This window comes from Aplysia californica, unplaced genomic scaffold (assembly GCF_000002075.1).
Source record: "Aplysia californica isolate F4 #8 unplaced genomic scaffold, AplCal3.0 scaffold00057, whole genome shotgun sequence".
Classification (NCBI taxonomy): Eukaryota; Metazoa; Mollusca; class Gastropoda; order Aplysiida; family Aplysiidae; genus Aplysia; species Aplysia californica.
In genome coordinates this window covers 1,623,192-1,635,691 of record NW_004797327.1, presented here as the reverse complement: position 1 = coordinate 1,635,691, position 12,500 = coordinate 1,623,192, and the positions used below count along the sequence as shown (strand labels likewise).

Sequence of the window (12,500 nt, the reverse complement as noted above, 5' to 3'; positions counted from 1 at the left end):
ACCCTTCCTCGTCATTCACCATCACCACCACCACCACCATCAAGATAACCTCTTCCACCTCCTCCTCCTCAGACAGTGAAAGGAAGAATCACAAAGTCTCTAATGTGTTAAACTCCGAGCATGATACGTACATGCCGGCATCACATGTCGCGGATGGTTTTTTATAGGTGTCGAATAATCGACCCGTCCGTCTAAGTCAAACTTTGCTCGCACACACACACACACACACACACACACACACACACACACACACACACACAGTGCACACACGCACACACACGTACACACATACACACACACACACATACAGGCACACACAAGTACAGACACACACACACACACACACACACATACACACAGACAGCTAAGCTGTTTACACATTTGTTTTGCTTTCAGATTTTTGTCTTCATTATGCCTCCAAACGATCTTAAGGACTTTTGCAAACACGACCCAGATCTACACACTTACTACTTTACTTTTACTTTTTTCTTCCGCTTGTACCCTGGGGTGTCTCGAGGAGACACAGGCGTCTGTCTGCAGCAAGTCGTGTGGCCTGTAGGAGGGACATCCCGTGAGCTCTAAGGGTGTCTGCCACAGATTCACTCCATCGTCGCCTTGGTCTTCCTCTGGCTCTCCATCCAGAATATTTAGTGTTGTATGCTCTCAGAGCTGGATGGTTTGAGGGCATCTGCGTGAGGTGTCCGAACCACTTGACCTTTTTTGTTTTTCAATGTGTGGTAGGACTGGTGTTGCTCCCATGGTGTCCCTTATGACTTCATTTTTAATTTTGTCTCTTCTTGTTTTGTTGACCGCTCTTCTTAAGCATTTCATCTCGCATGTGACCAGTTTCCTCTCTAGGGCTTTTGTTAGGGACCATGTCGGCACTAATATGTGAGCGTTGGAAGGAAAATGGCGTTGATGAGCTTCGCCTTGGTGATCATGGGGATATTGGGATGTTTCAGGATCTACACACACTCACACAAAAAAATAAGATAAAAAAACCCCACGATAAGCACGTTTAGATCTAGCATTGTCCATGGTTAGAGCGTGACGCTGATGGGCTCTTCTTGCTCTTGTTCGTGTTCTTGTTCTTGATCTCCTCCTCCTCCTCCTCCTCCTCCTCCTTCTTATTCTTCTTCTTTTTCTTCTTCTTCTATTCTTTGTAGTTTCTGCCTGTCTGACTGACTGACTCGTTCATTGCACTAAATGACCACTAATATGTCGACATGTTCAAACAAACCGCTTGCAAGTGATGTTTATCTGTTCTTCTCACGAAGCTATGAGGAAAAAAAACACATTACATACTCGTATTTATGAGGGTGTTAATGAACGTGTGTATGCGTTCTAGTCTGTGTGCGCGCGTGCGCGCGCGCGTCACGCGCGTGTGTGAGTGTGTATGTGTGTGTGTGTGTGTGTGTGTGTGTATGTGTGTGTGTGTGTGTTTGTGTGTGTGTGTATGTTTGTGTGTGTATGTGTGTGAAAGTATTTTACATGTGGGTGTTTTATTCCCCACTGACGCAACTTAGATCATTTAGGAGGCGGGCTTCTACGCTAAGACAGCTAATTTCAAAATCCAAAATGCTATAAATTTTTTTCGTAACTTCTAAACACTTAAGTGCCAGATGATAGAATTAGGCAGAGTAACCCCCCCCCCCAAAAAAAAAAAAACAACAACAAAAAACCCCCAACAAAAAACAAAAAACAAAAACAAAAACAAAACAAACAAACAAACAATAAAAGCAAAAAACCAACAGCCCACAACAACAATAAACAACAACAAAAACAAAAATAAAAAAACTTCTTCAGCAGAAAAACCGAGATACTCGATAAAACTTCTACCCACACCGGAAACGAACCAGGTCTTCTGCGTGCGACAAAGAAGCTCCGTACGTTAGTACATGTATCATGCAAGACCAAGGTGCAAATGACCTTGGTGGGAATCTAAACGGCTGTTCGTGAGGCGTTATAACTTATAGCGCTTCGCCGTTTCACACGGGAGACTCGAGTTCGATTCCCGAATTTTCATGGAGTATCTCAAACGTTTTGCTGGGATGTTGTATTTTTCTCACCCTGGGTTGGCCCTGACATGCAAGGTCAGAAGCTTGCCTCCTAAATTACGTAAATTGTGCCGATGGGGTGTAAAAGATTCCAACATAAAAAAGGAGAAGTTTAAAAAAAATGCTGTCGCTGAGAGTATTAATTATTTGATTCTTTTCTGTTTTTCACATTCGTTATCCCAGTACATGGTACGAAAAAGCTTACTTAGCACTTCTTTCTTTTATATTTTCATTATGTCACCGTCATTCATCTTTATCGTAAGTCAAAATACGAGGTTTTCAGAGTAGCGAAAAAGATGCTTTATTTCGTTTAGGACAATATCATAAAACTAAAAGTTTAATTGTCTAAATCGATAAATATTTGAAGAAGAAGGATGAGCTAAGGACCACTCGATGTGCTTCATCAAACTCCATGGCATATTCGATTTTCAATTTTTTCCAGAATAATGAACTATGTCTGGCCAAACAAGCCGACAGCAGATAAAGAAAAACACAGGAGAATAAACGGACTGATTATCGTCATCTAGCAGCTCGCACCCCTTCTATCTCATCCAAACATCTCCAGGGACACAAGAGACAGCTTATCACTTGAGTGCTTATACCAACATTATGGTACCAGTGCCAGACCAGGGCATTACGTAATACCCATGAAAACAAAATCAGTGCATGCGAGATAAAAATGTCTCCGCAAAACACTTACCATGGCAGGAAGAGACAGGAAAAATAAAGAAGTAAGAGCAACTTCTGGCACGGACTTCCGCCTGCACTTCATAGAACGGAATAAAATGGTCCGACCTCCTGTTACGAATATCACCTAGCCAGCTAGCCTCGAGAGTCTGTAACATCAAGTACTCAGGCTGCAAAGGAAGAGGTAGACTACGCAAAAGATGGATTGAGAGAATCAAGGAGAGCCTGAGAAATTATAATATCCCAAAATAAAAGAGCTGCAGAGCTGGAAATACCTAAGAAAACTGTATCTCCCCTCGGCGCATAACGGCAACAGAGGATGAAAAGTAAAAGTAAAGTAAAAAAAATACAAAACTAAAAAGTAAAAGTAAAAGTCACACGTACAACGTTGAATGACTGACATGCAGGTAATTTCAAAGTAATTTGACCCAGCCTTGAAAAACACTGTACGCAGTTTAGATCCCCTTTTTTGACCCCAGGCGGCAGACTGGCACGTCTCACTTGAACTTGAAAAAACCCTGGCCCAAATAAGTTTACATTACTGAAAACGACGACAGACCTGTCTTACTCATCGACATAAATACACTTTGGCCTTAATGTATTTTCTGACATGTCAAAAAGGGTGTCATTTTTTTGTGACGGAGCACCCGACTAGATTCAAAGCACAACTGAATATCCCACATCGGATTGTTCAATTATAAAAGGAGCAGATTGTAAAACGATTTATCTTTACAAACTTTACTCTGTGGGGAGTGAAATGCTGAATGGAAATACAGTCGAACCTGCTCTAAAGGCTATCTACCCAAAAGAATCGTCGGCAAAGGACAAATTCCATATTCCCCCAGTCTCCCCACTTACTGTCTTTTTTGCATTATAATGACCTTGTCCAAGACGGCCAATTGTCTAAGACAACCAATTTTTTCGAGGACAATAGGTGACCTTCCGTCTTGGATAGTTTTGCCTTCACACAGTTTTGCTTCACACAGTATGGGCAACGCTAACTCTCTTAAACAAAACTTTTGCACAGAAATAATATTGTGTGCAGTGACGATTCTATTATTAAATGACAACCTCTGCAACAACAACCGGAGTGGGTGGTTAGTGGGTGCTCTGGTGTGGTTTGCCTCTTCTTTCGTATTAAACATCTGTTGTCTTTATCTATTTTTGTTGAAAGTGCCGCAAGACTCTCATTAAAACTAAATTAAACAACCACCAGCGTCAACGTTGTGTGGGTTTTTTGTAATTGTTGTGCCATTCACTGCAAACCAAGAAACCAATTTGACATTGACAACGACATCTAGGTTTCATCTCCAGATACAGATAAATATTTAATTAATCTTCCTGTACACATGGACACAAACTGGCGCAGCAAACCCAAACATCATCAACTCCCTCCCCTCCCCTTCTCCCCCTTTCTCCCCATACCCCCTCCCCCAACACACACACACATACACACACACACACACACACACACACACACACACACACACACACACACGCAAACATGCTATGGCTCTCCAGCTCCCTCAAATTTTGATGTTACACCCGATGTACACTGCCAATAGGATTCATTATCTTATTTTAATGGAGCTAAGCCCGTTTGTGAGGTCAGTATACATTTTTTACACAGTTGCCTAAAAAATCCACAAAAATATGATTCAGTTAAGAATTGTCACAAAGGGTTACGTGGGCATATTTTCAAAGTCCGAAAACTACCTTTTGATTTTTCTGGTTTATGGTTTTACCTGTAAATCGAAGCTCACGGATGTTTTCACTTTGCCATTAGACATTTCATATTTTACTGAGGACCTTTCCGTTTCGGGCCGTGCTTCGTCGTGTGTGTGAGACAGCTGCTTCTACTGTTTCCAGAACTAGAATCTCAATATCCAACTCTGTTTGGATATGTGCTTCACAGTGTCGATACTTCAGGCGAAACTTCAAATGTATTGACTTTTTCTAGATACATTTCGTATAGTCACGCCCCCAACACGTTGTGTTCGTTTAGACCCGCAACATGTTTACTTCGTTGTATTGAAGCTTTCGAAATTTTGGCGCGCATTTGGTGCTTAGTTTTTTTAGAGCAAGACGCTAGAACTAGATCTAGATCTCTATATCCTAGATGTATAATTTGGAGTACAGAACTCAAGACTGATTTGGAGTAGTTTGCAAGACAGAAGCGCCGTTTATGCTTTGTGACTGAAGGGTCTTGGGTTTGAGCCCTGCCATTGGGCCAAAATTGTGTCCTTGGTGGAGGTATGTTGTATGAATTTTCCTCACTTCATCAGGCTGGAAAGATGTCTTGTAATTATTATGATTTTCCTCCAGGGATAGAGCAAAACCCCAGTATTGCACAATATGACTCAATTACACTAAATTCGACTGTGACCTTCAAAATCAAACACGTTTGCTTGTCAAGGTCGCAAACGATTTGTTGTGCCAAAATGGTAGCTTTTTCCCTTTCATGAAAGCAAATTCTAGCTAGCCCCGACTCAATCTATCGAATCCGATTGGTAGTATGAATGTGTGCCTGGCATTACGTGACCCAGCAAAAATTGCGTCGTAATTCTCAAGGGATATAAAGTCTCTTTTCTCACAACCTATTTGCTATCTTCACTCTGAGCAAACACATCTCCCTGATACTCCAGACCTGACTATTCTGAGACAAGACGAAAGCTCAGACTGCGGGAAGGTAGGTCTACCTTTGTCGAAACAACTTCCTTACAGCTAGATCTAATCTTTGAGAATGCTGCCTTACTTTGTTGTCGTTTTCGTTTTCAAATGAAGGAGTCCAGCGATAGTTAATTTTGAAGCAAACTAGCTGGGGTAAGTTTTAGGTTGTGAGATAACGGTATGTCGGAGTGTTATCATAAGAGTGAACCGTCGTCAATGTGTCTGTGATTTTTGCCTTTGGACCTGTGAGGAAGACGAGAAGAGTCGAGTTATTAAGGCTGCATACCGGCCATCCGAAATCACTTAAAAGCGCACTGTTTTGGGACACTTAAAAGAGAAACATAGCTTCCTTATTCGTACAGATTTTTCAATTTGTTTGTTTTTTTGTTTGTTTGTTTGTTTGTTTATTTTTGACTTAAAACGGTAGACAACAACATGCTTGCTATGGAACGTACAGTGTGTATGATAATTTGAAATATGTCTCAATATTGCCTTTGGTCTGTGCTGGTCGGACAAGTGTGTCCTGAAAGAGTTGAAGAGAAAAACTGAAATTAGTAATCAGATGTGAGGACATGGTATGTTTGGACAGTATTATAAAAGTAAACGGCGGCGATTTTTGACGCCAGTCTACTGCCTGCTTTTACCCTACATGGGTGACGGGGGTAACAAAGACAAACAAACAAACAAACAAACTGACAAACGAACACTTGAGCCGTGTGTTAGGGCTTTAGCTTTATGTATCTCTATGCAAGGGATCATCGTTATAAATAGGTTAGGTCTACTCTTCTTATTCTATCTTCTTCTTCTGCTCCCGTAGATTTGTCGTCCGTTGGGTCGCCTCTGACAGAAGACAACAAATCTCCTCAACTGCTCTCGGCTCTCTGTTTTCCTCAGCGTGTCCCTCAGCTCTAAAGCTGTTCATTCTCAGATTTACCATACTATACGCATCGTACCTGCTACTCATCTCTATTTAATCGAGTTCTCCCCCTTTTTTGCCCCAAATCTCAAGCATCCCGAGGTTGCCGATTTCGATCACCTGTTTCTTGCAATGGCGTTTTGTGGGGTTTTTAGATTTCAGGGAGTGGCAGGTCTGCACATAAGCTTATTATGCCTCCTCCCCATCCAAACCATACAGCAATGGGGCTCAAGGATGACATATCAGAACTCCACTTTAGAAAGTGTCATTTCCATTGCCAAGATAACCACGGGTATACACACGAGCGTTAAAAAACCCCAAATAAGTTGCTGTATATGCGTCTGATATTAGCTGTGTACTTCGTAAAGACCAGTGTGTAAACCCTCAGCCTCTCGTGAAACGCTTAGAATTTAACACGGGTCTGCACATAAAAGAAGTGCAAATCCTACATAACATAGTGCAGAAATGACCACAGCGATGTCCTAATTTTATAAAATGTCATGAAATAATGATGTACGCTTCATTTCCAGCGAGATGCTTTCATCTTCAGAGACTGAGTGGTTGGCAGGTGCTCTGGTATGGATTGCTCCTTCTTTCCTATCGGACATTTATCGTTCTTATCTAGCCTCCTTCTTTTCTTTGTATGTTACTCTCAAGAAGTACCACCTCTAATTTTCGGTACTTATGTGACCTAATTGTGTTGCAAGTGCAACATCTAATTTTTAAATAAATTTAGAAAAAAAGGAGAGGTTTCCAAAATTTCCCATGGACTGAGCTTGGCCTTATCAGAGTCTGGCTTCTGCACAAACCTCACACTGTTCTTTGACAATCGTGGAAGTTGAGGGATTTATTGGATTCTTTTGTTTTTCACATTCCTTACCCCACCACACTTTCTGGTTTCGTTTTAGTAAGAGTTTTGCAGCACTTGCAACGTATTTGGGTCACATGAATGCTGAAGCTTAGAGGTTTTATTTGAGAGTAACATTCCAGGCATAACGTAAAGGAGAAGGAAGAGATAATAAGGAAGATACACATTTGAAAGGAGTGAAGGAGCAAGCCACACCAGGACATCCGCCCACCACCCACTCGATCCCACACTTTCTCTAAAACTGAGACTGCTATTTTCAGATCAAAATCATGGCGGACTCAAAACTGAAATTGAATTATTTCAATGTGAAGGGCCGGGCTGAGCTGTCCAGACTAGTGCTGGCGGCTGCCGGGAAGGAATATGAGGATTTACGGTTCTCACGCGAAGAGTGGCCCAATTACAAAAAGGGTGAGTCAAAGAGGTTATATTTAGCACTAGAGTTCGTAGCTTTGATGTACCCACGTGAGCGACGAATGGGGGCTGTCTGTGCCGATTTTTGGACATTGAGCCTCAAGAGCAAGACATGCGCATTTCAACAGACGGGTGAGTACTTTTCGAGACTAACGTGGAGGCGCCTCGGAGGTCTAAGCAGGAAATCTACAAGCTAGTACTAAAAAATATGGGGACAGGGTGGTGTTAATATACTAGAGCCCGTGGGAAACGGGGTGGGGGCTCAGATTGTTCATGTAAATGGCGGCACGCCGGCTCTGCGCTTTTCCCTTTCGTCAACCCGCAGCCACCTCCCGAATCGTCAGCCACCCCCAACCTTTGACACGGGTCAAACTTCCATCTATTTATAGGTAGTTAAATCTACCGGAACATGTATTAGGCGTAGTGATGTGCAATGATAGTCGCAATAGAGAGATTGTTTTGGTCTCTCTTTACTCATCTGCACCACACGAATTTAATTGATGTTAGTTGTAATCTAATTGCAGGTTGCAGATTTAATAAATTGCCTACAGAGAGAGAGAGAGAGAGAGAGAGAGAGAGAGAGAGAGAGAGAGAGAGAGAAGGGGGAGGAGTAGATCTTGCGAGAACTTTCGGGCAAAACAAAATGGCGACTCGCGTAGTTCGGTCGATTCGAAAAGTGAAAGAACCATAGCATCTTTGTAGACGATCAAATTAGCTTACTTTTGTGCTATAACGTCATTTTTTTCTTTGCTTTTGTCAGTTTGATCATCCACACCGATAGAAAGCATTTCGAAATTAGGAAAAACAGGTCTTGTTTCACACTGGGTGAGAATAGCCAACGCTGGCAAGTCTCACCCGTGGTGAGAGGTCAATCGTAGGGTTTTTATTCTCACCTTGGGCGAGGATAGCCACTTCCTTACTTAAATGATTAGGTGATTAAACTTGATCTCTTATTGACAATATAAAGTCAATTTAAGCTTCATTTCGTTAGAAAACAATGTGTTAGGTTTGCTAACTTCTTAGACTTTGTGTTAAACAACACTTTTAACAAAACGAGTCCCTACAAGCCTAGGCTTGGCCTTTGTAATCTCGAAGGTTTAGAAGTAGAAGTAGAAGAGTCTACTACTAGAGTCTAGTCCAATTTATTTAATCTCTTGAATGTACTGGATAACAACAGAAATCTGCAACCTGCCACTAGATTACAACTCTAGATCTATATCTAGATTCGAGATTTTAGTAAAGGCAGAGTCCAGGGAAAAACTTCAAGAAATTCTCGTGGTGATGAGTAAAGAGAGACCAAAACAATCTCAATAAATAATATATCGCGACTATCACGGCACATCACTTCACCTATACATGTTCCGGTAACTATCTATAAATAGATGGAAGTTTGACCCGTGTCAAAGGTTGGGGGGTGGCTGACGATTCGGGAGGTGGCTGCGGGTTGACGAAAGGGAAAAGCGCGCCGGCTCTACCGATGAGGGTACGAAGGCTCCCCATGTCTGACACGTGTGGCGTCACTGCTGCGAGCTCTAGTGTTATAATATAAAACCTGTTTGGCGTGAGTTGATTTCTTTTTGTTTCTCCCCAAACAGGAAATAATATGTCTATAAAATAATATGTATATCATTACCGATTTCACTATGATAGTATGAATGTGAGGGCTCAGGTGACTAAGTAATAAATAGTTTGTTTAGACTCAAGAGAAAAGTCAAGCAGGTGTCGGTGACACGGGGATCAGAAGTGTGGCCACTTGGGTGTGACAACCCTTGCTCAACAAACAGGAAGCTGCTGACATTGGCGACCACCAATGACACGGCTGTGAAATTGCTCTGTGTTGGTGTCATATTGTATATTTATGTATGCATCATCATCATCATCATCATCATCATCATCATTGCCTTTCTCACCTTGCACTAGGATATAGGCCACGGACATACACTTTCCCCCTTTCTTTATCCTGGGCTAGCCTCTTGATGTTATTCCATGTCTTCCCACTTTTCTGTACCCCAATCTCTGTATTAATGTATCATGCATGTATTTATAATTATGTATTTGTTATGAATGATTCTTTGTTTGCCATTGTTAATCAAATTACCCATCTAGAATCAGTAAAAAAAATTTTTTTTAAAAATATTTATATGAGCTAGCGTTAGTCCAAAGAACATAGATTCTTTGTATGTATGTTCATTCACTTGTGCGTTGTGTTGATATGAAGGAATGGTGTCTGTGATGTAGTGGTTAGGCACCTCGCTGATACACGCAGAAGACCCGAGTCCGATTCCAAGTTGGGAAAATGTTTATATAACATCTCGGTCTTTCTCCTGGGACGTTGTATCCTTCTCAGTCCAAGTGGGCCCTGACAGGCAGGGTCGGATGCCCACTTCTAAAAAGATCTAAATTATGACAACGGGGGCGTGAAAGAGTTCATTGAAATGAATAAATAAAGCCCCAGGATTGTACATTTATACGAGGTCATTGTTGAGGTGTATATTGAAATGTCTCGTTCGCGTGAGAGAACTTTATAAACAATGCTTATTTCGAGTGTCCTGGCAATAAAATTCTCATAGGTAAATTAATCAACTACCGGATTTACTTCACTCAGCTTCAAACAGAATGTTATATCCAACGAGAGATCAATTGGTGAATTTGAAGGAGTGGTCCAACCGAGAAAGTCAATGTTAAAAAAAACCCCAATTAGCTATGACTATGATGGGGCCATTCTTCATCTTTCGTGTTTATTTGAGGAAAGTGTAGTAGCCATGTGCTCTGCTGTTGCGTGCAGGGGACCAGTATTCCATTCCCGATGTAGTGAGGAGACTATCTCATTTTATCGAGTATCTCGGTCTGTATACTGGAACGTTGTATCTCTCTCAGCAAGGGTTGGCCCATGATGAGCGACACAAATTGGCTATTCCATGAAAAGTGACACCCTTCACGCAGAGATGGTGACCTACTGAAAAAAAAATCTAAGCAGTGATATGACCATTCTTTACTCCTTTTTTGTGGGTGGTTGGCAGGTGCTCTGGTGTGAGTTATTCATTTTTTGTGTTTGTTACATTCTGGTAACACCTCTAGTTTTGGACACTTATAAGACTTAATTGTGTTGCAAGTGCCGCAATACGCTTACTAAAACAAAAATCAAACACACACACAAAATAAAGAATGGCTCAATCAGAGCTTAAATACTTTTTACAGCAGGTTACGTGGGTCTCGTTTCATGAAATAGCCCAAATAAGCACTTACACTATTTCACAACTCTAATTACTGTGCTTTCCCTTGCTTTTTTACTCTAGCAACCCCGTTTGGGCAAACTCCCACATTGGAGGTGGACGGTAAACTTATCGCACAATCCACGGCTATTGCAGCGTTCTTGGCTCGTGAGTTTGGTAAGTACGGGTAGCAGTCAGACGTTTTGTTGTCGCACGCAGGAGACCCGAGTTCAATTCCCGAGTGAGGAGAATATTAAATCGAGTCTTTCGATCTTTCTACTGGAATCTTGTATATTATATATCCCTCTCAGCACAGGTTGGGTCTCTGTAAAATTAAATGGGAGTTAATTGGGTTTAGTCTGGATATTAAATTGCAATAGTATTTTGGGAGGTATTATCTCCCCTGCATAACCAGACCTGTATTTTGTTGTACATACTTTTTCTCGATTAATATTATGATATTTATTCACCAATGTTGGTGCGAAGCCACTTTTTAGTTTAATTGATTTCGCACAATTTTGCCTAGTCAAATTTTTAAAGGTCAGTTTTGAGTGACCATAACTCGGACGACTCTCAACACAGATGGAATATATGTGTCAGATGATGCAGAATTTATTTAGCTTTAAATTGGTATGTTGCATGAGTGGGTAGTGCAAAGCTTTAACACGATGATTGGGTGATTATATTTTCAAGTTTCTTTTGAACGCCACTATATAAAAAGTGATTTCACTCATGTCACGGGTTTCTCCGGCAAGGAGCAGTCACTAAGCGACCCTGTGAGCAAACGGTCGATTTCCAAGTTATTTCTGTTATGTCGTTATGTCAAAACTGTTACCACATGCACACTGTTTAGCAAATTAAGTCAGGGAAAACCAGATTAGTCTCCATCGTGGCACGATTCGATGAATTCGTTTGTGACTTAAAAACGGTCAACGATCGGATGTGTGTAGCCAAATCACAAAAAAGAAGTAACATATGTTGAGTTGAATGATTTTTTTCATGAAGTTTCATTTCAGGTTGTTATTTTAATTATATTTGGCTAAATATTCAGAAGGAGTTTAAATGAATTTTAATTTTGCTAGTCTCTCTCTCTCTCTCTCTCTCTCTCTCTCTCTCTTTCTCTCTCTCTCTCCCTCTCTCTCTCTCACCCCTTTTAACTTCCTGAGGATCATAGACCATGAACAACATTTCTTCAGCGAAGCCTGTCCTGTGCATCCTTTTCTAGCTGTTTCCATGATGTCCCCACCTTTTCCATTTCCGTTTGTACCGCTCGCCTCCATGTCATCTCTGTTCTTCCTTTCTTACGTTTTCCTTGTGGATTCCACGTCAAAGAATGTCTGATAATGCTTGTCGGGGGTCTCCTCAGGGTGTGCCCAATCCATTTCCATTTCTTCCGTAAAGAATCCCTGCCGCAGTGTCGATATCTGCCTTGAGAACTTCTGGGGGAATTCCATCTGGGCTGGCCGCCTTTCCTGCTTTCTTGTGTCTTATCGCCTCCTTGATATCTTCTAAACTGGGCTTTTCTTCCCTGACCTCCAGATCAATCTCTGCTGGTGGAATGTCAAACTGTTTTTCTGGCCTTGATCTGTTCAGTAGCTCATTGAAATGCTCCTTCCAGCGTTCTTTCTGTTCGTCTCGATTTGTGAGCTTTCCTTCTTTATATTTAAAGGAGAGGGGGG

General features: G+C 41.5%; 2 protein-coding genes across 3 annotated transcripts in view; one reads left to right on the top strand and one right to left on the bottom strand.

Moving 5' to 3' along the window:
* LOC101859081 (uncharacterized protein K02A2.6-like) overlaps positions 1 to 2,902 on the bottom strand; it is an 11,346-nt gene extending 8,444 nt beyond the window's left edge. The window contains exon 1 of the mRNA XM_005093083.1: positions 2,813 to 2,902. Coding sequence (XP_005093140.1) covers positions 2,813 to 2,902 — 90 coding nt within the window. The remainder of the gene's footprint in view (positions 1 to 2,812) is intronic.
* Positions 2,903 to 5,317: 2,415 nt separating this feature from the next.
* The window catches only part of LOC101858841 (probable glutathione S-transferase 7), a gene marked incomplete in the record, with an annotated part of 12,484 nt that continues 5,301 nt past the window's right edge, over positions 5,318 to 12,500 (top strand). The window contains 3 exon segments of one of the 2 annotated variants that reach the window (XM_005093082.2): positions 5,318 to 5,433; positions 7,459 to 7,606; positions 10,906 to 10,998. In XM_005093082.2, coding sequence (XP_005093139.2) covers positions 7,468 to 7,606; positions 10,906 to 10,998 — 232 coding nt within the window. 2 annotated transcript variants of the gene reach the window in all.